At 36.7% G+C, this 27562-nt stretch overlaps 1 protein-coding gene across 1 annotated transcript; it reads right to left on the bottom strand.

The window, feature by feature from the left end:
• Positions 1–5422: 5422 nt before the first annotated feature.
• Positions 5423–26923, bottom strand: NMD3 (NMD3 ribosome export adaptor). The gene is made up of 17 exons (XM_083363479.1): positions 26839–26923; positions 25375–25462; positions 24273–24407; positions 21441–21537; positions 21015–21095; positions 17359–17487; positions 16459–16549; positions 16019–16097; positions 14979–15075; positions 13607–13724; positions 12718–12863; positions 10820–10932; positions 9989–10061; positions 8673–8779; positions 7118–7188; positions 6265–6375; positions 5423–5711 (listed from the first exon to the last, which is right to left on the bottom strand). The coding sequence occupies exons 2-17, from the start codon at positions 25416–25418 to the stop codon at positions 5686–5688; spliced, it is 1518 nt and encodes a 505-aa protein (XP_083219605.1). The 5' UTR covers positions 25419–25462; positions 26839–26923; the 3' UTR covers positions 5423–5685.
• Positions 26924–27562: the final 639 nt, after the last annotated feature.

The raw sequence follows: 27562 nt of genomic DNA, 5'->3' as shown, positions 1-27562 counted from the left end.
TCCAGTGGCTTTATCTTCAATACTTGATAGTTACCTGCGGCATTGACTTTGAACACTGGGAACAAATGGTGATTCACATTTTTGTTACCACTACTTTTACCATGTTGGCATACACAGCTTATGTGTTTATTCCTATTCATCTGCACCTGGCTTATGAGTTCTTTCTACAATTTTTAATCAAATAGCAAAGAAGGACACTGAATTACACCTATTGCAACCAAGCTTGGGTACTTTTGTGTATATTTGCTTCATCTATGTAAATAGAAAATTTAAAAACATTTAATATCTTTCTTTCCTAAATTATTATATCAACTGGTACCATTAGATGTACTAACTTGGAGGAGCTGCTAAAGGTTTTGATAGTTTTCACAATCTATTTTAGATTGTGAAAAAAATCATTACTTTTTTATTATCAGACAATGAAATGAAGTGAAACTAAAAGTGGGAAGATATTGAGAGGGAAGAATCAAGGAAAATATCAAATCTGTATACAAACTGATAAGTAATGGGAAAGTGAGTTTCAGTCTGATATTAGAGATGTAATTTAAAACTTCTGAACTAAAGTCTCAATCTGTGGTAAAATGTTTTAAGAGGAATTTTTATTAGGCACTTTTTTCACTGTTAATATTTAGAAATCTGTTAATATTTAGAGATCTGTCTTGGAAAAGGACGCGGTGGCTCAGTGGGTTAGGACGCTGAGCTTGTCGATCAGAAGGTTGGCAGTTTGGCGGGTCGAATCCCGAGTGCCGCGTAACAGAGTGAGCGCCTGTTACTCGTCCCAGCTTCTGCCAACCTAGCAGTTTGAAAGCACGTAAAAATGCAAGTAGAAAAATAGGGACCACTACGGTGGGAAGGTAACAGCGCTCCGTGTGCCTCTGGCATCTAGTCATGCCGCATGGCCACATGACCACGGAGACGTCCTTGGACAAGCGCTGGCTCTTCGGCTTTGAAACGGAGATGAGCACCGGCCCCTAGAGTTGGAAACGACTAGCACGCATGTGCAGGGGAACCTTTACCTTTACTTGGAAAAAATATATCAATTGGTGCGGATATTGTAATAGCAGAGCTATATAATAATCTGGCAGACTGGACTGTGACTAAGAGTGTAAAAATCTACCCTTGTGACACAGATGTTGTTTGATAATACAATATAAAAATATGTATTTGTCAAATGATTGGGATATGATCTATATAAGCTTTATAAAATGGCCTAATTTAAATATTAGAGATGTGAATGTGATAAATTATTTCCTGATTTTAATACTGATTGGAGCATAAGCAAGATGGCAAGTTTCAAAAAGAAATCATGAGTATGGCTAAATTAATGTAATATGCTTTCAATAGACTGTAATGAAGTGGATGGCAATGGTCTCCATAGGAGAGATAACCTTAGGTCATGATTAGTGGTATCACTGTTAAATACCATTATCTCCTTAGGTTGACACCAACCAGCGGAACTAAAGATTAGAATAAAGTTCTGCCCATGCTGAAAAGTCCCATCAACTGGCCTTAGGAGTAGGATGACGTTATAATGTTGGTGGCCATATGAAGTCACTGAACAATTTATGGAATGAAGGGCATGAATGGTAAACAAGAAATACATTTTTTTGGCATATTTTGGTGGTTTTTCTACTTCACCATGTAGCCCTCACCACCAATCTGAAGGTCTATGGGATGGGGAGCTATATAATAAAGCAGGAGACAATGAATTTTATGCCAACTTTTTTCTATCAACTGAAAGATAAGTAGGAAACATTACAAGTGGACAGTGGGGAAAGCCCCTAGATTTCTCCATTGTTGTTCTAATTTCTTGATTTTTTTTGTTGCCCAAGCTTGACTTCCTTTCCATGGATCGAAAAACCTGGGAAAATAGTAGGTAACATTTGAAGTTACTTAATCTTAAACTACACATGAATATAATCATGTGAACTGTGAACCACCCAGAACTGGTTTGGAGTCAGGCGGTGCCTACACTGAATTAATTTTCAAACCTGAAAATTATTTTGTTTCTCGTACTGCAGAACTAATGCTCTCCTAATAGCATATTAATAGCATTAAAAGGCATGTGTTAATCCCGTTTATATTTAGCCTTTCTCAAGAGTTTAACACAGTAGTTAAGAGTACATGTTAGCACTTGAAAGTTTACTTTACCAATGTGCTTGGCCGGTAGCTACTGTGTTTAATTATCTAATGACCCTTGAGTGGTACTTGTCTCCTCTGAAGCAGACAACAACAGTTCCTAAGACAATATATCTAACCATGCCAAGACTCTGAAAGAAACATTGTAACTTCTAAAGTCATATCTATGCATTGAGCATCATTAGAATGGAAACTCTTAGGACTATACTACTTCAGTAGAAAGGAGGCAGGCTGAAAGTATTTTCATTTTTAGAATTACAATATCAGGAAAAAGTTATTTTTTAAAAAAATATTGTGAAGAAGCGCTTTGAAAGAATTAAAATAGGACATATCCTAATAGACAAATGCTTTTGTATCTTCCTATGTAGCCTGTCTACTGGTGTTGCTCTGTAATAAAATATAATCCCTGACAATAGGGAAAAAATTCTGCAGCATCAGAAAAATACACACACAGAGACTGATACTCAATGGAAAGTGATCTCATTGCACTGTAAGTCATTACTTTAAGTTTTTGTTAAATAACTACCCTGTTTCCACAAAAATAAGATCTGGTCTTATATTTTTTTTGCCTCCAAAAGAGGCGTTAGGTTAGACATGTTAAACTCTTGACGCCATGTGATGTCATACAATGTATTGGGATGGTTTTGCCATTGCTGGCAATGGGGTGGGCGCGGCTTCTGGATGACTCGTCCAGCCCGCAGTGCTAAGAACTTTTTTATGAATTATAGGGACCTTGATGAAAATAAAATGGATCATACAACATTGAGGTCAGACATATTGTTTATGATACAGAATAATACACACACACACACACACACAGGCTTTTTTTTCTCATAGAATGCTCAGGATGGCGTTCTGGCACTTTTTTTACACACACACACACACACACACACACACACACACACACACACACACACACGCTTTTGCACAAGCTATGCTACTCCCTCCAAACTCGTACGTCCTACTTTCCTCGCTTATCTTCCAAAACTCCAAACTAGGACACACGAGTTTGGAGTTGGAGAAGGCGAGTGAGAAAAGTAGGACACGTGAATTTGGAGTTCGGGAAGGTGGGCATCCGATGGCGACTGCCGGTTCAGCACTGTCAGCAAGAGTTTGCATGGGAGCAGGCCGGTGAGGAGCACATGGCAAGGCTACCGCTCCCTCTGATATCGGCCAGCCCTTAGCTGAGCAGAGAGCAAACTTGCAGCATGACAAAACCCCACGGCCTCGACAAGGTGCTGAAGATGTCTCTGCAGAGGAAGACCAAGGTTCATTCGGCAGCTGGGGTGTGTGTGTGTGTGTGTGCATTCTCTGTTTCACAGCCTACTTCCCTCACTTGCCTTCTCCGAACTCCAAACTTGGAAGACGAGCGTAGGACACACGAGTTTGGAGTTGGAGAAGGCAAGCGAGGGAAGTAGGATGCGCGAGTTTGGAGTTTGGGAAGGTGAGGAGATTTGGAATTTCTCTCAGGCTATTTTAGCTGTTGGAATTGCTCACAAGATTGGAAGCTCTCTCTCTCTCTTTGTGTGTGTGTGTTTCTTTTCTGTGTTTCACAGCCTCATGAGTTTAATGAGATTTATTCCTAGATATACAGTAGATGTGCAGGACTGGCGTCTTAAAAATAGCTATCCTCTCAGTGCACACATATTTGAAATGTTGGGTAGCGTTGGATAGATTAGATTTTTCCTTGTTGTTAAGGATGGCTTCAAGCGGGAATGAGGCAAGGAGCCCAATAATCTTCCCTCCTTTCTCTATTTTTGAAAGCGGAACCAGCCTTTTATGTTAAGGCCCTGCTCACTTTCCCAAACTCCAAACTCGTGCGTTCTAGGGCTGCAGAGTGATTTCACTTTCCCGCCCTCCCCCCCCCGCCAATCTGAGCAGCAGAAGCACTTTCGAAACCTCTGGAGCTCACATCCATGGCCATGAGGTGATTTTATGATGCTCCAGCAGCCCAATCTGGGCGTCGGAGGCCTGCAAAATGCCTCTGCTGCCCAGATCTAGGGCTGCAGAGCAATTTCGCTTTCCCCCCCACACACACACGGCTGATTTGGGCAGCAGAAGCATTTTGCAGGCCTCCGAATCCTGGATTGGGCCGCTGGAGCATTGCCAAATCGCCCCATGGCCATCAATACGAGCTCCAGAGGATTAAAAAATGCTTCTGCTGCCCAGATCGGCTGTGGGGGGGGGGGGGGGCGAAATTGCTCTGCAGCTGTAGATCTGGGCGGCAGAGAGAAACAGAGATTGAGCCAGCAGGGAAGCAAAAGTGTGGGGAAAGGAAAGCATTGCATAGTAAGCAAACTTACAAAAAGGGAATCTCTCTGTCTCTCTCACACACTGTCTTCCCCCAGCCCCTTTAATATCATGTCTTCCCCCACCCACTTTAATATCAGTGAGGCTCCTCCAATGGACCATGACCCAGCGTTTGCCCCGGTCCCATCCCCCCTCTGCCAGAGACCCTCAGATTTGCCCCAATCCTGCCCAGCTCCGAACAAGTGCCCCTGACGCAAGTGATGTTGAGCTGGCCACGCCCACACAGTAGGCGTGCCAGATTAACAAGATGAGAGTTCCGGCACCTTTTTTTTTTTTTTTAAGAAAAAAAGCACTGTATGTATATGTATATGTGTATATGTATATGTATATGTGTGTGTGTGTAATTGCTAAAGCTTCTTTGATGTAACACTTGCTCTACAAGTAACATTTAGAGTGAAAGCTTATGAAGATTTAAATACTATACCTCCAAATATTATTATATGGATTAAGAAATGCATTTTTACTACCAAAACTGTTTCAGCAATGATACCATTTCTATTTAATTACTCTGTAATGATGCATAATATACCAATCTTGTATGAAATCATTTTATGATGGTTGTTCTTATTTAATGGAATTGTTCATTTTTTTAACCATTAAAAAGCTATTTGGTACTGCCTCAACTCAAGGGAGAGATCATGAAATGCAACAGAAAAAATTATTTGTGTAGACTTCTTATGCTAGTTTCCCCAAACTATGCCACATCTGTAAAAAAATTGATTTGGCAAGGACAAAAATAACCTAATTTCCCTATTCTGCTTTCACAAATACAGGTGCCATATTTTCTTACATGTCTATATCATAGACAAGTACTTGTGAAATATCACTGCATAATTAAGTAGTATCTGTAATCATTAATTAGCATTCTAAAGTGTGCCTGGGCATGTATAATCAAGTTAGGGAAATAAAAAAAGACTACCTTGTTCTTTAAAGATCACCTGGAACAGATAATGCCATATCAAGAAAGCCAATACAAAAGTAATTAGCATTTTTATACCATAAAATGTTGTCAGCTTAATACAGCATATTTTAAGAAATGTTTTTATATGATTTACATTGACTTCTAACTTCATCAATGAGAGTATATTCCTCAAATGAAGAAAAAACTACAAAGAAGGTGTTTTTCAGGCCTGTAATACCGATGTTCCTTTTTACCTCATGAACATATGAGAAGGCTGAAGAATCATGCCCTGTTGGTGAAGTTAACAGAGTTTACGCCAGCCTGACCATTCTCTACTATTTGGATTTCAACCACCATGACTCTGAAAGAATTGGACACAAATATAGTTCTAAAGTACTTGGTATACTTAACTGTGGGGCTCATGTATCATACTATCACCTTAATCCTAAACATGATTTCTTAATTAAAATTGGCTGAATTCACATACAGTCCTAAACCATAAAATGTAGTTTAATTACAATAGCTGAGGAGAAATGACATTTTATGGAGCATGATGTCATAATGCAAATGATATGAATTAAATAAATTGTACTATAATTATAATCTGTGTCTTTGCATCATCTGCCTGATAATCTCGTGACTCATATATTTCAACACTTAAAAGTTATTAAAACCTTCTGCAATATGTTGATATATAATTTTTTAAAAACTTAAAATATTATTTTTCTTTTTATAAACCATTATAACTATACCTTTCAGGAGTATTTGTTTTTTAACCTCTTGCAAATCTTAGCAATCTTATTTATTTTTCAGGTCAAGAATGCCTGTTACAGATTTCTTAGTGACTATTTTTCAAGGAAGAACAAAATTCAATTAGCAAGACCTCCTAACTTATCCCATTAGCATATCGGCACCTTCTCCCCCTGTGGCATCTTCAGATATCTGAAGGTCTTCAAGCATTTCAGTGAGACTGATTTGAGGAATACTATCATCATCTATGTCACTTTCCACTGGTATCACTGGATCTACAATATAAAATCATAACATATAGTCTACAAAGAAATTATTACAGGACCAAAAATCATGTCTTTCTGCATGATATAGAATGTTGCAATCTTAAAAGATTGGTAACTTACGCATTTCTATGAGGTACACATAAAATAAAATAAAAATACTGTGCTACCTTTGCATTATCATATAAATAACTTCTTAAGTTATGAAGAGAACAGACACCCATAAAATCAACTAACCAATGGTTAGTTCTCCTAAAGCCTTGTTAACAAATTTATTATAAAACAAAGGACATAATCTTAGAAATGGATATGTGCATAGTGATATGCGTTTGTACTTTATCCTTATTGCTGTTATGATCCATTGAGTTAATTTTAGCATCTGGTGACTACAGGGACAAGTCTATACAGGGTTTTTTTTGGCAAAATTTTCAGATGTGGTTTGCCAGTTCCTTCTTCCTAGGGCTGAATGAAAACCTAAAGTCACCCAGCTGGCTTTCATGCCTAAGACGGGCTAGAACTTCTAATACAGCCCCTTTAATGACTAGGCCAAATTACTTCAATCCTCAGTTACAAAAATGTTGGCAGATCGAACAGAGGTAGGTGAATCACTAATAATCAAACGCATCTTAGCAATAAAGCTAATTTAAGTAAAACATAACCCCTAACCCTCATGAATTACAGGTTCTATAGATGCAATATTCCCTAACATTGCAGTGTTCAAGAAGAATGAAATAATTTCGGGTGAGAAACTTACTTTTATAAATATTGACATTTTTTCTAATTGTTTCATCTTCTTCCAGATCTTCTAGGAAGTCTTGGTATTGTCTGTAAAAATATCACATTGGAAATAATCAAACATTTTTATCTATGCATATTCTAGATCACTTACATGTACATGCAAGTAACATGAAGAAAACTGTTCTGTTCCAGCCTACGACCGGCCCTGTTTATGTGTCAGCGACAACCCCTTTTTCCTTTTTACAGTCAATAGGCTGGAAAAACCTAACCCAAATTTATTTACAGTTCAAACAAAAAAGCAACAGAATATTATCTTCAATAAATGAATTAAAATATCAAACGAGTCAACAAACAAGAGTTAAACAGAAGTAGCAAGAACAGACCAGGTTTCTCTTAGAATGTCTCCAAACGGTTGCCTTCAGCAACCAGCAACCAGCCCCGCCCACACCTTCCCCTTTTATTATCAGTCCCAAGATGTGGCTTCTCACTGCCTTCTCCTCCTCTCACTGAGTTGCCTCATTGATTTTCTCTGCTCTGCTCTGCTGGATGGCCTTCTGCTTCTAGCATCTCTGAACAGATTCAGCTATAACTTTTCTGAGTCCGACACCTTGTACTCATACAGCTGAGCCTCATGAGGAACATGACTGGAGGGGCCAGGCTGAGAGTCCTGCAGTGCATCAGAGCCTCCCTCTGACACCAAAGGCTCTCCAAACCCCTCCTCCTCAGATTAATCAGACTCAGCTGCTGGGAGCACAGGCTGACACTGAATCACAACAAAAACCAAATATTTGGCTCAAAGGCATGTCCTATAACTAAGAGGTCACCAACTTTTCTTGGTTGGTGGACTGGAGGGAAAGGGAGGGGGAAGCATTTTACATGTGCACGGGGCTGCGAGCACACGCCCGACACAAATGGGCAGGGCTGATACCTGTGTGATACTCGCTAGTCCTGCCCCATTCTTGTGCGGCACAGTGCCCTGTTTCTGCACCCTGAGGCACAACACAAGCAAATAAACAGACAGCCAAAGAAATCCCTAAAACAGCTGTACCAATCTTCCATAGGATATATACTTTCAGAAGTGCTTTGTGTCAATGCATTGCAAAGGGATTTGCTTCTGCCAAGGTACTTTGCAGAGTGCTCTTTTCAAAAATTTTGCATAGCCTTACTGGCTAGATCCACTTATTTGTGAGTAAAAATAATTGAGATTGTATAATAAGCTAAGCCAAAACCAAGCGACCTAAAGTATGATTAGGCTAATATGCAAATTCAGTCAAAAGGTTTACAGAACAAGCTCCTTCCTAGCATTTGTGTTTTTGTTAAAACTTGCTGCTCTAACTTTAGTGAAAAAAACATCCTAGATTTCCCCATTTTATGTAATTGTAGCTCAAAAAAATTAATTTCAATTTTTATATTCTTTAATTTGTTTGAGAATTTATAAATATATATATCATGTAGATAGTTCTCACACAGATCTTCTGCAAGCAACTTACTGGGAGCACAAGTAGGCAGATTAAGCTGGTTGAAAGAAGGATAAGAACATTACATAAAAAAAGGTTAAAAGACTTCATAACCTTTCATCTTCGGTATCCATGTTATCTCGGTCTCTTTGTAATTCTTTCAGTTTCCAATTTCTGCGCCGTTGACGCTTGGTGCGATCATAACTTTTTTTAATCAAAACCTATGAATGGAACGGGAAAAAACAAATCCTAGATCAATACAGTTTATAGGAAAATATTGAGATCTCCTGGAGATCAATGCTTTTATTAAATAGTACATTTATAAATAATTTGACTAAAACTAATATTAGAACTGACATTTTGGTTCTTTACCGTGCAAAGTGCAAAGGCAATATACTGTTTATTGAAAGCACTTTTACTTTTTATATGAAAAAAACCCTGCTAGACCAGTTTCCAAAGAATAAAATTAAAAGTCACTCATTATGTTATAGCTTCTCTATATAATCCAGCTGTTTCGTATTTAGTGCAGATTATGAACCAATATTTTGATCAAGAATAGATGTGACAGGAACTAGCAAGCTTATTAAATCTATGTCTACAACTAGGCTATTCTATACCTTAAATTGATCCTGGAAAAAAGAAATGACCTAAGGTATAAATAAGGAGACAATGGAGTGTGTTAATAGCATTTTACAAATAAACTAGAAGTGGGAACTTTAAAAGTTACCATTTGAAAACAACTATTGAAGATGTGTGAATCTAAGTTTTTTAGGTTATGTGTAACCTTGGGAATTCATATGCTCTCTCTTATACAACAAGAATATTCTTGAAAGTATTGGCCTAATTTTAATTGTAAATTAAATTAAATTTTAATGTGATTTTTTCATCAAACATGTAAAATTCAGTCACTTCTGGGAGATAGGGTGATTGTGTTTAAGATATGCAGAAATAAAAATGGACATAGTGATTGTTAGAGAACTGGGGCATACAAGAAAAACAAATATAATTTCTGTATCTATGATAATATAACATGAAACAAAATTAATTTCTTATGTTACCAAAATATACATATAGAAAATAAAGCAAGTCAGAATTCTAGGTATATATTAAGATCTATTTATACAGTAAATTTTAGAATTCCTAGCCTATATGGGATTCTGTGGACTGTAATCCAACAAAACATTTGGATGTTAATATGCTATTTGTACTGGATTTTAATGTATTGTTTTTAAATGTGAGTCACCTAGAGATACTATTGTAAGATAAGTGGCTATATAAATAGAACAGAAGAAATCAATTAATTAAATAAGAAAGCAAAACAAAACTAAAATAAAACTGTCAAATTTCAGAACAGAAGCATATGCCATAATCTATGAATGTTCTTAATTTTAAGAAATGACTTGTTTAAAAAAAATATATCAAAACCATACCACATCAGGAACACTATGGGGATTCATCTTATTTGCAAATTCATCATTCAGATTACAGTTAACCAAATCAAAGCTAGAAAACAAAAATATGAAAAATGTATATTAATCATATATTGTTCTATAAATTTGAACAAAAGTATTATTTCCAAAACAATACTACAGAGTAGAATGGAGAAAATTTATAACAGGATTAATTACCCTTGAATACTTTCATGAAAAATTCAACATGTATCATTATGCAAATAACCAGAATATTAACAAGGGGAGAGACTTGATAGAATCTGTATCTGTCAGTTTTCCAAAGCATATAAAAGTACTGAATCCCAATGTGCTTTGATCCAAGAGATATACCAAGACTTTAGAGACCCGATAAAGCATGGGTGTCAAACTCGCCACATCACGTCACGTGTCGTGACTTTTTTCACATTGCTGGAACTGGGGTGGGCACAGCCTCCACACGATACAACTGGCCCACAGGCCGGCAGTTTGACACTCCTGTGATAAAGCTTTCTTTGTAGAAGCAAATGCAATTTCCAGTTGCGGGAATATCCAAAAGGACACATATTTTAATACAAGTGGTGGACTTTGGAGTCCAAACACCAACTAGCACAAGGAATCTGTTATAAAACTACAAAGATAAAGCATTGTAATGTTTTCTATCTTTTACCAATGAGCACCCAATCAGATATAATGGGAAAAACTGACTGGAATCCTTCCATAATTTGGCCACCCAATAGCTTCGTTTTCAACTCTTCCCTCTCCCATTGAATTTTACCATGTGTATCAACTATAAAAGTGTATGTGCAGAGAAAGATGCAGAATACTACAAACCCCAATACAAGATCTCCAGGATTCAGAAGATGCCCCAAGTGAGTACGACAGAAATACTGATGGTCTGTATTCAGTTCTGATGTTTTCTGAACCCAGGCTTCCGCAAGGGAATGCTTAGAAATGTCAAAATAAAAGCAGTACATATATGAAAAGTAGTTAATTAACTGAAGCAAAACAATTGCAAATTACTTTCTAGTCAAATAATTCAATTTTTCTGAACTATATGTAGTATTTTCGCATGTGGATTTTCAAGCAATTGTTTGATGTTCTCCACCCATTTAGTAATCACTCTGTATACATGGAATGCACTATACATTTAGTGTACTTTCACATGTGGCTTTTCAAATAATATAACGAATTATATATTAGGAATACTGAATCATGGGTTTCATTTAGCTTGTCACTGAACTGCAAACTAAAGTAATAAAATAATAATAATGCATATATGATTAACTTGTACATCCCAACAAAGTAAAGCTCTGTTTGATACAACTGTTGGTAAGCCAAGCTGAAACTGATCTCTCCTAGGAATCTGCTTGGAAGATGAACCCATACGAAACCTAGCTGAAGCTGATCTCCCAAAGGAATCTGCTTTGTGGTTTTAACCCACAGGTAGCTAAGCCAAAACTTTTCCTTTTGGGACTGATGGTTCTCTGTGCAGATTTGGGAGAGCTATGCTCTCTTTTGTAGTGAGGGCAAATGCTTTTTCCTTCATTTCAGCACAAAGCTAACTCTACCGCTCCAGGGCAAAAAGGGGCATTTTAGGTGCTGGAGCATTTGGCATTTATTTTTTTCTGGCCTTTGGTTTCCCAGGGATTCTGCCCTTCTTTTGGGTGAGTGGGGAACTCTTCGTACTGTGGCGTGCCCTTGGAACCTCCTGGCTGTTTGGACCTTTCTGCAGAGTAGCTGTTTGCTCTGTTGTGGGGGCTTCCCAGCATTCAACCCTTTATTGGAGGGGCCTGCTTCTCTAAACCCTTGAGGCAGTCCCGTGCTTGTCCCTCCACTTAATGACCCATTTAATTTAATGACTGTAAAAGGAATTGACAGGATTGTAGTTGTTGAGTGAAGCACTCATGTGACGTATCATTTAATGACTGCTTCGTTGAACAACTGATTCTGGTCCTAATTGTGGTAATTAAGCAAGGAATACCTGTACTTTAATCCAGAATGTTTCTTCAGTGAAAACTTGCTTATTTTAGACAAAAACAATTATAGTAATTTACAACATGCCTTTTTGTAAGACTAATTGTATCACATTTACTTGTCATGACATTATTGAATATAAAGTGTTTTCATATACTTCTAAAGAAAGTGTGCGTGTGTATCTTTTCATAAATTCAAAAGACTGTGGTACAAATTGTTTTCCTAAATAAAAGTGTACTAATCACAACCCTAAATTGTAAAATCCAAACTTATTCAAAGATCCAATCATCTGAAATCCAAGAGGGAGGTTATTCATGTTTAATTGCAAAATGCTGCTCATTTAAAGGGTATACCCTAAGTACAGCATGACAAATTTTGGATCAACCCTTTAAAAAGCAAAAAAACCCTATAGGGATAATCCTGAGCATAACTCTGTGGATGAAATTATAATCTTTAGCAGTTAGTCCAACTGCTAAATTTTATCCAAACTAAGTATACTACACACTAATATTTATTGTTTCCTTGTTTGTTTTGTTTTTAATATATTTATAATTAACACTTACAGTGGTTTTACATAATTATTTTTAGCTTATAAATTATAAGAATAAATAATATTTAAATCATTCTGAAGAAAACAAGGATTCCACTGGAACCACTATCATACATTTATACAATATTCTGCAAAGTGAAACAAAGATAATCAGAAAGCAAGATTCGCTTAAGCTTCTAGCAGAGAACCAAGCAAATATGGTTACCTTATTGGATTTCATCCCTGCACCAGCACCTTGCTTCTGTTCATAGGTTCTACTGATATCCATTACAATAAATTCTTCTAACTGCTTTGGATGAAACAAGCTATTAAAAGGATGGCGCCAGTAAGTATTTCCATCTATTTCTGCAACTGAAAGAGCAAAAGAAGAAAATAGGAACAAAAACAGATATTTATGAATCAAGTGTTGATATTCCTGGGTATAAATCTTTATCTGGTTGGTAATCTGATGTTGGTAAAGCAGTTTGTAGGCTCTGATTGGGGAAATAGAATGGACAGTTTAGGGAGGAATCACTAGGAAGTATTTCTTCTAGTTAAGTTCTAAGATATTCAAATTGTTAACCTAGTCCTCTAGTTGCTAAGGGCAAAACCAGGTCAATATTGACCATTCACAACTTAGCTATAAATGAGTAAGTGGATTTGTATATAATACCAAAACCTGACTGGATGAGTTCATTTCAAGATTTGCCTTTCTGGGTTTTGGGTCATTTAGCTGCTTTGATTTCAAGGGCAAAACACTCGTGAAGAATCTTGAATGACACCACAACTATGATCAGGAGCCCTGTTTTAAAACAGCTGTAAGGTGGCATCCAGTTAGCAGGTTTTCATTTATTAAATTATTTTATTATCAATTTACATTTTTAAACTTTTGAAAAACATGTTTTCAAATTTTTGTATTTTCTTTTTAAAAATTCATTTAGCTTCCTTGTATACCCAATCACGAAAATATATTCATGCCAAAGATGTGTTTTCAACTGTAATTCAGTTTTTTTTAAAAAAGGCTTTAGGATTGTATTTAAATTAAAATTCATGCCAAGTTCTTATTATTGGTATTATAAGTTTACAGTTTATAGAGAAAATATCAACAAACTTACTTTGAAGAGTACTTGGATCAATAATGTGAATGGCACTGGTTACTCGGATACAAATGCAAATCTGGCTCATATTACCAAGGCTTTGAGCCAGTTTTGGTGACAAACACACAACATTGTCCTGCAGATGAAGGACAAGAACCAAAAATGGTATTTATTTCAATTTTATATCGTAAACTGTTTTAATAAAATATTACAGTCCTGAAAGACATCTGGTGATCAGAAAACTACACTGATATGTTTCTAGGTATTAAAGAATTAATGAGGTAAAGAATTAATTAATTAATTAATATCATCTTATTAATGCTAAATGGAGATTAAAATAGTATTAAAAAAGATTTGTTTAGATTAACTTATTCCTGCCTGCTAAGTTGATCAAATAAGTACATGCACATCTATATATAGAATTTAAAAATTGCATAAATGTTTTGGATTGCTAACAAAGAATTAAAGGGAGACTGATATAGCTATTTCAAACTTATTTGTTCTCATCAGTCAGCCACACCCTTCTGAGATTCGAACCTGGGATGACTGCACATTAGGGAGTTGTTTTAACCTCTAGGCCACTCTCACTTTGTCAGCTGCATTGGGGAGGGAAGAGGCAGGGGAGATATGTCTTGAGTGTTTTGAACACCTAGCCGGCCCAAATATGGGCCAATTTTTTTTTTTTTGCCTCTATCAGCCCAAACTCAGGCCATCCACAGGCGGTAGTCGCAACTGCGACAATCATTATTTTGCATAAATGTTTTGGATTGCTAACAAAGAATTAAAGGGAGACTGATATAGCCATTTCAAACTTATTTGTTCTCATCAGTCAGCCACACCCTTCTGAGTTGCTGCTTATATAGTTACTGCTACTGGTCAAGACTATACAGTTGGACGTACATCCAATTGAATTCAATTGTGCTTATGAGATTTCATACCAAACACTGTACTGACATTAAGATGTAAGCCAGGAATGAAAATAATTATCTGATGTTGTTAGAGCACAGTTCTCATCATCTGACTCCAAGTTAATGTAGTCTGACTGAATTTAAAAGGCAATCTCGAAAGAGCCACAGATTATCCATCTCTGACAAATTGAAGTAATTTATTAATGCTTTTACAGGGACCCCATATTCAGAATCTACTGGACAGCTCGGTTCTTTTTCTCTCAGATTGTATCCAATATTTGCTGCTCAACATTGCTCAAAGCCACCCAAAACCCCTTAACAAGGAATTAGGTGGCATATAAATTGTTTGTGTGTGTGTGTGTGTGTGTGTGTGTGTGTGTGTGTGTGTGTGTAAGAAAAAATACAATCTCTAAGGATCATTCCACTCCAGGCAAAAAGGATGTGTAGTTTCTTACTGTCTAATCCACAAAGACAGAAAATACCTTGCATACTGGAACAATCTCAACAGAGAAAGTGCTTTTGTAATTATACGTATTGCTGTGAATGTCATGAGAAATCAAACGCTGTGATGATTTAATTCTGTAATTAAAAATGACAAACTCAAATCAGAGCAAATAAGGCTATGGTATAATTCTTTTTTTAAAAAAAACATGGTTTGCTAAACAAGTCATGGTGGCCTGGCTTATAAACAAAACCTAGCCATAATTAGCAGGTCCTCATAAGCATACAACAAATCATATTTTGGATTAGAGCTATGGATGAATTGGATTTCCCATTAAAAATCCCTTCCTTACCACCCTGTAAAATAAGTAGTAAAGGAGGCACATTCACAATTACAAATCTAAATCTTGGCTGTATTCCTCGAAACACTTCTAGTTTGTAAAAGTGGAAATTGAAAGAGGACATTTAAAAAATCGACATTCTCCAAAGATATAAACTATCATCTCCACAATGTTTAATACTTGAATAATTCCAAATGTTGAATATACATTAAAAAGTAAAACTGCAAGGATCTAATTCTAATAGTAATTTTTGGAGCATAAGCTTTCCCTCTTTCCAAAAGACAGCAGAAAAGCTTCAAAGATGCAATGCAAGAACATGTATTGGATTTTACTTCCATGATAGGAATGTATAACCTTATTTATTTATTGAATTTATATTTTGTGCATTTCACTGATAAGGTGACTCTCTCAATGTCTTATCTTGAAAAGAGAAGCCTTCTTCCAATTACATTTCAATGTTCTTGTTAAGGAGAATGCCAGATCTGGTGCTTCATTCTATTCTATTCTCATTGATGGAATATGTAAATCTTCAAATATAGTATCAGGCATACAAGACTAATTGAAAATGAGTATGTCTGCTATGGGTTGTTAATGATGATCTGGAGTACATCAGAAAATAAACTAAGTGCATCGATTTTTTTTCTTCCAAAAGTTTGACAACCTGGGGTTTGTCTTTTTTTTATGTGTATACAATGCCTTAAACAGCTATGCAATGGACAATTTAAAGAACAAAGACTTACCTACAAGGTACAGTACACTGAAGGAAGTCCACCATTTTCTGAGCATGCTGTTTGGAAGCATAATAGAAATCCAGACCATCTGTAGGTATGTAAATGAAATTGAAATGAAGACCGTTGCTTATTTGTAAGAGATCTTATCTTCCTAGATTTTCATGAAAGCCTAAAAAGTGTTTTGATATTTTCATAAACTAACGTAAGTTGATTTCTTTATATAAACATGTTAAGAAAATTTTAATTCCACCCTAAAATATTTAGGCAGCAATGTAAATTTATTTAACTAACAAATAATAATACTCAACTGTTTCCTTTGTGACCTAGTTTCTTTAAAAAACAAGCATCTTATTCTTGACTGCCAGTAACTCATGCTAACAGTATTGAGACTCTGATCACTCAAAGGCACCAAGAGCTTTACAGAAAGAATGTAAAAGCATATTACTTACCATGAATCTCTTTGATCCGAAGAGTGTTCTGGTGAAGTCTGTGCTTTAAAATTAATTGCTCCAAATAATAGAATGTCTTTTTATGTAGTGTCTATAAACAAAATAAGATTTATATACGAGTGGTGTTTATATTCCTATAACGGTATTAAGACTATTATCATTTCACTTTAAATCCAAAATTCTGTAACCCATATAAGGTATGTATACAGGAATAAATATACAGCCCAAAATAAATATGTTTCCTACAGAAATCTGGAATCAATTTGTTTATTTGTAGCACTCATATCCCACTATTTGGTTGAAAGATTCACAGAGTTGCAAGAATATTTGTGTTTGGGTGTATGTAGGTAAGAAAGAGCAATTACATTTCTACATATCAGATGAAATCCTAGCAGATGAATTGTCAGAATCCATTTATATCATATTCATAAATGGAATGTTTCAAACATATCCCATGGATTCTGCCATCTCCCGAAGAGAAGAGGATAGATGTGTATTGAACCAGCAATAGGCATTTGAAAGGAAAGAAGAAGCCTTTTGAACTGGGGAAACAAAAGGGGGGGGGCTAGCATCTGGTTTTTGTCACGGTAGACAGCAATAAACAAAAGGGTCCTAACTTCCTTTTTCCCACGAGATGGATGATACAAGAGGAAGGATGGGGGACTGACCAAATGGGGATAAGGGGGGCTAAACCGGGAACTCTTTATAAGGGTTTACATCGTGGAAATATTAAGCCCTGTCTCATTTCCTACAACCAAGCATGTCATAGTAAAGATTTCTTTTGGACTAAGATTTGGCTCCAAGAGTTTTTGTCTTCCTAAGACGTGGTTTGGGGTGGGTCCTGACATGAATTATGTCTTCAGCATTCACTATTAGTGATACATATGCACATATACATACCTTTTGCCTAACTTGAACCACTGCTTTCCAGAAGTCCTTAGCTTCAACTCGATGGCAATCTTCGCACATTTGAGACTGAACAATATACTCTACTACAAAGACTTGCTGAAGAATTGCACCATTCATTACCTAAGTAAGAACAAGAAAGATTTCCCACCTTGAGTGAACAGGGAATTAGATGATTTTACAAATTCATTGAATAAATAAATAAATCTCTCCCTAATTTTTTTCCTTCTTCAAAACTTATGAGACATGTAGTTTATGGTTATCATTTTTTCTTCTGCTAGAAGACTTTCATAAAGCACAGATAAACGATGAAATATCTAGAAACCACATACCACAACAATGGTTAAAGATACATTTATCCCACAGAAGAAAAACTGATGGAAAATATCTTCAAATGTTAAATAATCTTTGTCACACAGAAGACAGAATGGATTAATTCTCTATTTTCATAGAGGACAAGACTAAAAACAATGGATTAAATCTAGAAGGAAATATTTTCAGTCTGGACATTAAAGAAATTTATTGATTCAGCATAACACAATGATGAGTTTTGTTTTGCTGAAATTCTTCAAAGGATGGTTGATGTCAAGAAATACTATAATGGAGACCTCTGGTTTGCTGACGCGGCCGCCATGGACTTCTGGAAGGCGAGGTCCGTCTTCCGCGTCGAGTTTTGCTTTGCTGGGGGACCCTGGAAAGGGTCGAAAGTCGCACTGTAGGGAAGACCAGCAAGGAGGGAATCCCCACTGGATAGTGGGAGGGTAGTAGCCCTTCTGCTTGTTCCAGGGCAGCCCTCCAAACTGGAAGATGAAAGACTGTCCATAGCAATATGGCTCGTCACTAGGCTGCAGACAGCCAAAGTCACACTTACCACCAGGCAATTATAAAGCAGTGTGGATGAGACTGGGTGAGATTTACCTCTCTTAATTCATAACTATTTTTTTAACCTGCGTAAGCTGCTTAGAGTACTTTCCCCCCTGTTGAGAGGGAAGGGAGATTTTATCCCTCCCTCTAGAAACTGCGGCGACTGACTATCCAGGGAGTTTAAAATGTTGAAAGAATAACTTAATCCTAATTGGAATTCCATTTTTTAAAGTTTGTGGACTAAAAGATTTTCTATGCTTACTGAAGGTTGCAGTTTTTACTTATAAAAAAGAAGCAAAACTGAAAAGATTATAAAAACTTTGGATTTAAAAGAAAACTTAAAATGGTAGGGGCGACATCATGTGGCTAAACCTGATACTACAATTTGTTATTGCTTAAAAGAGACTTGGCCAGCAGCCCAGATGTTAAGACTTATGTAACCTTGAGATATCAGCTGTGAGAAGCCCAGCTGTTTTCCCTATCCAGTGACAAAATCTTTTTTTTGCATTCTCTGATTGTAAAGCTTTTAACCTAATATACTACTAAGAGAATACGGATGAAAATCAGGAACAGGTTCTCTCTATGTTGAAAGCAATCCATCAAATTATTCTTACAGCTACTGATGAAATAAGAGGTTACAGAAAAGAACAAGATGTCAGCCCACATATACGAACTGAAACTTTGAGTACAACTAAAAAAATCAATTATACAGAATATAACAGAAAAGGTGGAATGAGTAAAGATTATGACAGAAGATTCAACTGGTTAACAAATACAGTCAATGAAAAACCCAGAAAAGGGACTGACAATATGGAAAAAGGAAAAGACTTTCTACATAAATCAGAAGGAACCTGACAATCAAGAAGAAGAATAGATTGAAGAGAAGATAAAGAGTTCAGGACAACTACGTTGAGATGGAAAAATAGAGAGATGATTTGTTAGTCCTCTCAAAAAATAGTGACCAGATGGTTTTTTCTACGTTAATCTACATAACAACACAGGGAGATTTGTCTGATGACTCAAAAGCACAGACATGGAAGACGATTTGGCAAAGAAAGCAAGCCAGAATAAGACTGAAGAAAATTGGGGTTTTGACTTACTTGTGAGAATTAGAATATATTCAAACAGATAAAATCTGTACTTTCTATACTAGATATTGTTATGAGATGAGATAAAGAAAACTTTGGTCATTTATAACTTAGAAGTATATATATTAATAGTTAAATCTGAACACTGATTTGCTTATAAAGATTAAATGTAAAAGTAATAATATATATTATTACTAAAACTATGGATGAATGTAATAAATATGTTTTTATTTAGTGGTAATAATAAAAATTATTAGCTTAAATATGAGATAGTAGATATTAAGAGAAAAAGACAGGAAGTAGTAAATGTTGAAATAGGAGGAATTTTGGTTACTAAATTTAAGATATCTGGAAATTACCAGAAAATAAGAATATTATATTGTGTTACTAATTAGTTGATGGTGAGAATTCAAATAGATGTGTATCCTGAACATTAGATCTTGTGATGAATTGTGATAAAGGGAATTGGGGTTATTTAAAACTTGGAAATTATAAATATCAAACATTAAATATAAATATTAATGGGAAACTAAAAATTGGGAAAAATTAACCAGGACATTGATTGTCTAAAATGATTGAATGTTAAAACAATTAGGATATGTATAAACTAAAAATTATTGATAAATTAAGAAAGTTATTTTTTATTTAATCAATATATTAAGAATTGTATTAATTTAAATATGAGACAGTAAATACTAAGGGGAAAAGAGAAGAAACAGTTAATGCAATAGTTTAAGATCTGTCCTAAAGATATTTGTATGTTATTGAATTATTGACCAACTCAGCCGCCACGTTGCTTTTCAAATATTTAAATGTAAAACTAGAAAACCAATAAAATTTTCTTTTTTTAAAAAGATACTATAATAGAGCTTGCACTAAGTAGGGATTGGATTAGATGACAATACTATGAGTGGTCATGCTCCTAGTCCCTCCCCTAAATATTGTCAATTCATGGGAACTAAAAAGTGTGTTTTTTCCATCTCAGCTCCTGTCCCTCTGTCCCCTGAACTTTGGCAAGCCTCTACCCTCATGCCTTCTGTAAAACTTTGAAGATCTGGTTTTTCCCCCAAGCCCTAAGATTGGATAATTGGAACAATCTGGCTTTCAAAGCTTTGTGAATCAAAGAAAAGATGGACATTCAATCTACCTCCCAGTAGTGTTTTTTCAATTAAAAATGACACCGTTCCTACATACTTAAACTGATATGAAATGGATATCCTGACAAGCCACCTGAGAATCAATGCACAGAGTATGCCAGTTCTGGTTAGGAAAGACAGTCCTGCAAGTATATGCATTTTAAACCATATATGATTTTAAAAGTCAAAAACAATATCTTGAATTGGGCTTGGAGGTTATTAGTATTCAGTGCAGAAACTTCAACATACACATCACATTATTAAGCTTACTCCCACATTCAGCAGCCAAACTACTGCATCCAGACTCAAACTGTACTTCTGAGTTATGCTTAAGGCCAGCCCCTTGGAGGCAGCTTTATAACATCCAACCACAAAGCTTATGGGATATACCCTCCAAAAATGCATTTAGTACATGCATATCATTATTAGAAACTCAACAAGTCATGAACAAGAAAACCCTCACATTCACCTAGCTAACATAACTTGGGTTTCTGATAAGGCACACTTGTATTTCTTCACTAATTCTGTCATTCTGAAAAAAAAATATTTTAAGTTTACTTGCCTCTTTTTGTATGGTCAGCTTTACTTTAAGTCTTTTGGAGTGTGGTTCAGTCCATACAAATCCTGCATCAATCAACCGAACCTGTTAAGAGGAAAGTATAATTATCATAGGAATGTTCAAAAAGGCAAAACGTAATAGACAGAAATGTATCGATTCAGCAGTTTTAGCTTTTAACTAAAGTTACTGTGTGTCAAAAGTATCTGTGGTTTCTGAAAACAAACTCATGCCTGTTATATTCACCTAACTCAAATCATTTGTTTTCAAGTGTACAGGTACACAGCAACTAGGAACTCTGGGTTTTGGAAGTAGCAAGGTGGGAAAAGGCTGTGAGCTACTGGGTACTGAAACTTGAATTTTAGTTCAAGAGTGATAGCAGTAGCCAACGTAAGAAAAATTCATACAAAAATGAACATATGCATGACTAACCTTACTAAGAGAAGTCTTAATTTTTTTAAGGCATAATGAAAGAAGTTCTCTTGATTCCAAGGCACACTGTAGCCAAGCTGCTGGTGGTTGAAGATATCTGAAATATAAAGAAAGGGAAAAAAATAAACCAAATCATTTATTTTTAAGGCAACGTCCCTCCCTACCCCCAGAAGTCAGTTTTGTTAACACAGGTGCATAATACTTTTTATTAAACATAAAAACATAGTATGGTTTAGGGTCAGCAGGACTTTTAACTTGTAGCAATGACTAATTTTATTAATTTCAATGGTAATAAAACGTAACTTATAGTACAATCTTGAAAGGTTCCACTGAATTCCAAGTTTTATTTTTTTAACATTATTTGAATCTAAATCTGACCGATACAATCAACACGTTTTTCTACCAGCAATATACCCCATTACATACATTTTAGTATTTAAATTCAAAGAGCTTAATTCACTCTGGATGAATATGGTTATAATGAGGGTAATGATTTTATTTATTTGACTTGTTTGTTGCCCATCTCTGAATGAACCTTTATTATCAAAGTACAACATGTATACAATGAGATTGGCTGAGCCTCCCTTCGTCCCCCCACAACTCACAGTGACAACCCCACCATCTTGTTACACCATGTGAGCTAATTGCACAGCACGCTGGCCTCGCAAGTCTATCATACATAAAGTTATTTCCCGTTCAGGAGCCTGACAGCCTATGGATAGAAGCTGTTCTTCAGCCTTTTGGTGCGGCTGGCTATACTTCTATATCTCCTACCCGATGGTAGGAGAGTAAAGAGGTACCGACCAGGGTGTGAGTTGTCCCTGAGAATTTTCCTCACTCTTCCAAGGCAGCGGGCCCTGGCGATGTCATCCAGTGGTGTCAGGGAACAGCCCACGATGTTCTGTGCTGTGCTCACCACCCTCTGTAATATCTTCCTATCCGCGGCTGTCAGGCCAGCATACCAAACCACAATACAGTGCGAGAGGACGCTCTCTATAGTAGACCGGTAGAAGGTCATCAGTCGTTGTTCTACCCTGTTCTTCTGCAAGATCCTGAGAAAGTGAAGTCTCTGTTGGGCCTTTCTGGCCACCTGGGTTGTATTGACTTCCCAGGTAAGATCTTCACAGAGGTAGATTCCCAGGAATTTAAAGGAGGAGACTCTCTCCACACAGCCCCCCCCGATATAAAGTGGGGCAGGTTCCTCTTTTTTCCTCTGGAAGTCTAGCATCATTTCCTTTGTCTTGCCGATGTTCAGGTGCAAGTTGTTCTCTAGACACCATAAGGATAGTTTTTGTACCTCCCCCCTGTATGCTGTTTGATCTCCAACTGTAATAAGACCCACTACGGTGGTATCACCTGCGAACTTAATGATCGCAGTGGATGGGTCGGACGATACACAATCATATATGTACAGTGAATACAGGTAGGGGCTAAGCACGCAGCCCTGTGGCGAGCCTGTGCAAAGCTTCAGGGAGGTGGATGAAACAGACCCGACCCTCATTGTTTTAGCCGTTCCCTTAGAAAGTCTTTAATCCAATCGCAGATGGAGGGGGGAAAATTCAAGTCAGTCTCACTTTAAGGTGACTCCTCCTCTCCCTCCTTCTCCTCATACCATATTTCTACTTGGCTTCAGCAAGCAAGGCAAAGCTAGGCAATTGAGAAATGCAAATGCAAAGCCTTGGTGGAGCAGTGGGCTAATGCCTCCTTAAGTAACACCAGCTGCCTGCAATTAGTGCAGGTTCGAGTCCCACCAGGCTCAAGGTTGACTCAGCCTTCCATCCTTCCGAGGTAGGTAAAATGAGGACCCAGATTGTTGGGGGCAATAAGCTGACTTTGTAAAAATGCCGCTTGGGGTGTGTGTGAAAGCCCTAATAAGCAGGCATATACATAGAATGAAGGCTATTGCTAAGCACATTGATTTGTGCTTCTTAGATTGTAAGCCGCCCTGAGTCTTCGGAAAAGGGCGGGATATAAATGGGATTAAAAAAATAAATAAATATCAAAACACAAAAATTTAGACATAAATTAAAGCTAGTTGTATAAAACAGAGGGTGGTCCTTTCCGGGCTGGTGGCAGGGGTGAGGTGTTTGTTCATTCTTGGAAATGTATCTTCTACAGCAGAAATAATCTGTGATGCTTTCCTCTTCTGCATGTCTGATAAATCAATCTGCTCTCCTATTTACTAGTCCATTTCTTTTTCCCCACTGCTGACAAAGTTGGCTTCAAGCACGGTTATCATTCCAACCAGCCAATTTGCTCCTCTTTCAATATTTCCAATGTCTTCTTTTCTTTACAGTCCCTTAGCTACACACACTATTGTTGCTATCCCTGTTTTTTGTTTTTGAATGAAAATTTCTGCCAGAATATGAGTTTTAATTAGATCTCTTAATTAGATCAAATATGTTTACCCTAGCAGTAAATTTCAAATCTACATTTAATCAGAAGCAGAGGGAAATAAGCTATAATTATTCATTTGCACACAACATTAAATAGACCCTATGGTTTTCCAAGTTAGAGTACTTGCTGGCAATTGGAACTAAGTGGGAATGTTTGAGTAGCATATAATAGGTTTACAATTCTAGTCTAAATTATTTAGAAAATTGAAGGAGAATATTTGTAGCTCAGAGCTGAAATGAGAGGTTCATCGTAGTCTCTGAGTATGCTTGTTTTCTTGCAGAAGTTTCATTTCTCTAACTAGGTAACACCATCAGTGCATCAGTACAGCACTGATGTTACCTAGTTAGGGTAATGAAAAGTCTGCAAGAAAAAAATTTGCCCTATTGTAACATCCAAACATAGTTGTTAATTTCAAATCTAGAAAGTAGATGGTACCTTTCACACTGTTTGCAGAAATGAATAGTGACTTGCTTAGGAATCCCCTCAGTGATATCCACTTGAGTTCTTAAACAGGCTACGCACATGTTGGCTGGGTTTGGTGGAATTGTAATGCCACATTGGCAACATAAGCTGTAATATATAAAATTATCATTAAAATAAAACACATTATTTCTTTATTAAAAAAGAAAATAATACATAATTTTGCTTTCTAGTGCCAAGAGTCTAGTCTAATATCAATTACTATGCAATTTTGATTCAGAGATTCAAATACAAGGGTGGTTTGACTGAAGCCCCATATCAAATCATATTTCTGAGTCAAGACAGAAAATCTACCTGAATCAGTGAATCAAACCAGATTATCTGAATCACAAGCAATCAGTAACACTCTTACTGGAAAAAGCAATTTTATCATGTTTTTAGCACAAATAATAGAATAATTGTGAAATAATAATGCTTTTTACATTGTTAATAAAACTAATAGGCATAATAAAAATCTATGTATAAATAATGGTATTCCAAAGATTACATCTGTTATAGTTTAAATCTCATTTCCAGAATATTTTAATTTCCAAATGGCTTATATTCAGAATCATTTCAGAATATAATCCAAATTCAAGGAAATGAGAGAGAGGGTATTTAGAGTGTAAAGCTAAATCATTCATGCAGATACTTGATAGACCTCATTGGACTGTACCCTCCTCCTCCCGAAATCAAAGAATAAAATTAAGAACTTCTTTAAGTCAACACTGACACCTAAGTTACTTTATTGATATGTCCATGTTCTTGGCACCAATACAGAGATAACTTGTCAATTCCTTTTTTTCCTTCAATTTTCCAATCTAGCCTACAGATGTGATTGGCATTGTGTACTACTCAATTCTATCCAGGCATTGCACTGCTTAACAGTCTGAAATCATTATAACACCATGATTTAATAGAAAATTGTCATATAAGCAAGTTTGTCACCTAACAATTTATACTTCGATATGCAATGATAGCCTGACTGTAGTGTTTTCAGATAGGCAATTCCCTATTTAATCCTAGGACTTCATATATTCTACATGTTTAGTTTGACTTTTTAAGTCATGCTACTCACATGTTCCCCTGGTGAAGGGGAGTATACTCTTTCATATATTCCATTTCTTGTTCCACAAGCGATTCTCAAAAGATACAAACACTGTCACCTAGTGGAAGAAAGTCAGAACTTGGTAAACAGAGAATGATGTAAATCTGTCACATTCTAAAATTCTTAAGGTGGGAAGAAATGTGCTTCAATTTCAACCAAGACATGGGGATCCAATAATTCCATAAATACCAAGTGTCAAAACAAAATGTAAAAGCAATTATAGGGCTGATTTCAGCTCTCTATTAGAAGTTAAAGGAAGGAATTGAGTTATAGAACCAAATGTCACAAACTATCACAATTCAGAAGCAGATAGTGCTGCTGGGGAAGAGATATTGGACACCAGTGTACTTATAGAAAATGCCCCATTTTTATTTTTGCTTTTTTAAAATGGCAAGCTAGCATTCTGGTAAATCGGTATTTTTTGAAATTTTCACATACGGCACAGTAGTCATTATGTGAATAGCAGTATTTTTTAAAGAACCATTCAAAATTCATCCATAAAATTTAAAATATGCACTCCATTGCAAAATATTTTCAAGCAGCAAGAGGCACTGAAAAAAAGTGACTTATGACTGTTTTTCACACTTACAACTGTTGTAACATCCCCATGGTCACGTGATCAAAATTCAACACTTAGCAACTGGCTCATATTTATGATGGTGTGGTGTGATGTGAACACCTTTTGCAACCTTCTGATAAGCAAAGTCAACCTAAGTGCCACATTTGGCTTGTTATTAATTAGGGACTTTTCTTTCTTAGGTCAAGGGCAAAGCAGGCAGAAACAGTTCTTCCCAACTTCTAGGCTCATTCCTCATATTTTGGGAAAAGAAAATAGATGGGAGGTTTGAATTTTTGAACTGTAAGGCAGTGTTTCTCAACTTGGCCCATTTTAAAATAGGCGGACTTCAACTCCCATAATTCCTCAGCCAGGAATTCTGGGAGTTGAAGTCCACCATCTTAACATGGCCACAGTTGAGGAATATTATAAGGCAGGGGTCTTCAAACTCGGCCCTTTTATGACTCATGGACTTCAATTCCCAGAATTCCTCAGCCAGTTTGCCTGGCTGAGGAATTCTGGGAGTTGAAGTCCATGAGTCATAAAAGGGCCGAGTTTGAAGACCTCTGTTATAAGGCATAAAAATGATCCTCCCAGAAATCCTCTTGCCACACCCACCCTCTCCGCGTTCTCCTGAGCCCAGATCCTGGATTCGGCTCCGAAGCTATCTGGGGCTGGAGAAGGGAAGGGTTTCATATCAGCCCATCCCACCTCCCTCCAACTGCACGTGGCGGCTGAGCTGTCGCGGGGACGCCAGTCAGCGGCCAGTCTGGCACGAGCTCTCTCTCAATTCTTCCCCTTCCCAATCGCGCAACCTGCCCGGTGTCCCAACCTGCAAGCCAACCGGTCGCGCTCTTGCGTTCTCGATCTTAACCTACCTTCCCTCACAAGCAGCTCTTCGCCGCTTGCAACAAACCCCTAGACCGAGAAACTCTCGCGAGAACGCCTGTTACTCCATTTCCCCTCCTCAAAAAGAGGAAGTAGAAAGTTCGACGTCCAAATGAAAGAAATAATCACTTCCGGGTTTTTGACTCGTTTGCTTTCTAGGCAGACAAAACTTTATCATCCCGTACAGACCGTGTGGGTAGTCCCGCGTGTTCGTTAGAGAGCCGAAAGTGTTGTTTTTGTGTGTTTTTTTTTTTAATTTTTAGATTACTTTTACCGAGTTTAAAAGGAAGGCTTGTGAAAACGCAGCGTACGGGCATAACCGTTTACACAAAAACGATGAAACGGTTTCTTTACATAACGTTTCCTCTTGGTTTTGTACAAGAAGCGTTCAGGATCCCATCTTTGACAGTCACTTAAAATAATGAGAAAAGCCCGAAGATGGATATCATTAAAAAAAATCAAAGTGGGAAATAATCTTTAGGTTTTATAATACTAGATTTGAAATGACAATTTGAGGAAGGAATATCACTGATTTCTACCAAATATTTCAAATGGACTTCGATTTCTACCAAATATTTCAAATGGACTTCGATTAACCCTGAATGTGATTTAAAATCTCACATTCCAGAGATATGTGATATGATTCATAGGTAGTGGCAGGGTTGAATCCTTAGTCTTAAAAATATGCAAAAAATATGAAAAATTAAGCATGAA

Source organism: Vipera ursinii (genome assembly GCF_947247035.1).
Source record: "Vipera ursinii genome assembly, chromosome: 5".
NCBI classification, from domain to species: domain Eukaryota; kingdom Metazoa; phylum Chordata; class Lepidosauria; order Squamata; family Viperidae; genus Vipera; species Vipera ursinii.
Note: the sequence above shows the minus strand (reverse complement) of the source record. Positions and strands in the feature narration are given on the sequence as shown.

Coding starts and splice junctions, on each gene's coding strand:
- NMD3 (XM_083363479.1), bottom strand. CDS start 25,418: ATGGAATATATGAAAGAGTATACTCCCCTTCACCAGGGGAACAT. Junction 7,189..8,672: donor ATGGATACCGAAGATGAAAG/GTTATGAAGTCT, acceptor ATATTTTTACAG/ACAATACCAAGACTTCCTAG. Junction 5,712..6,264: donor AGATGCCACAGGGGGAGAAG/GTGCCGATATGC, acceptor CAATTCTTTCAG/AGTCATGGTGGTTGAAATCC.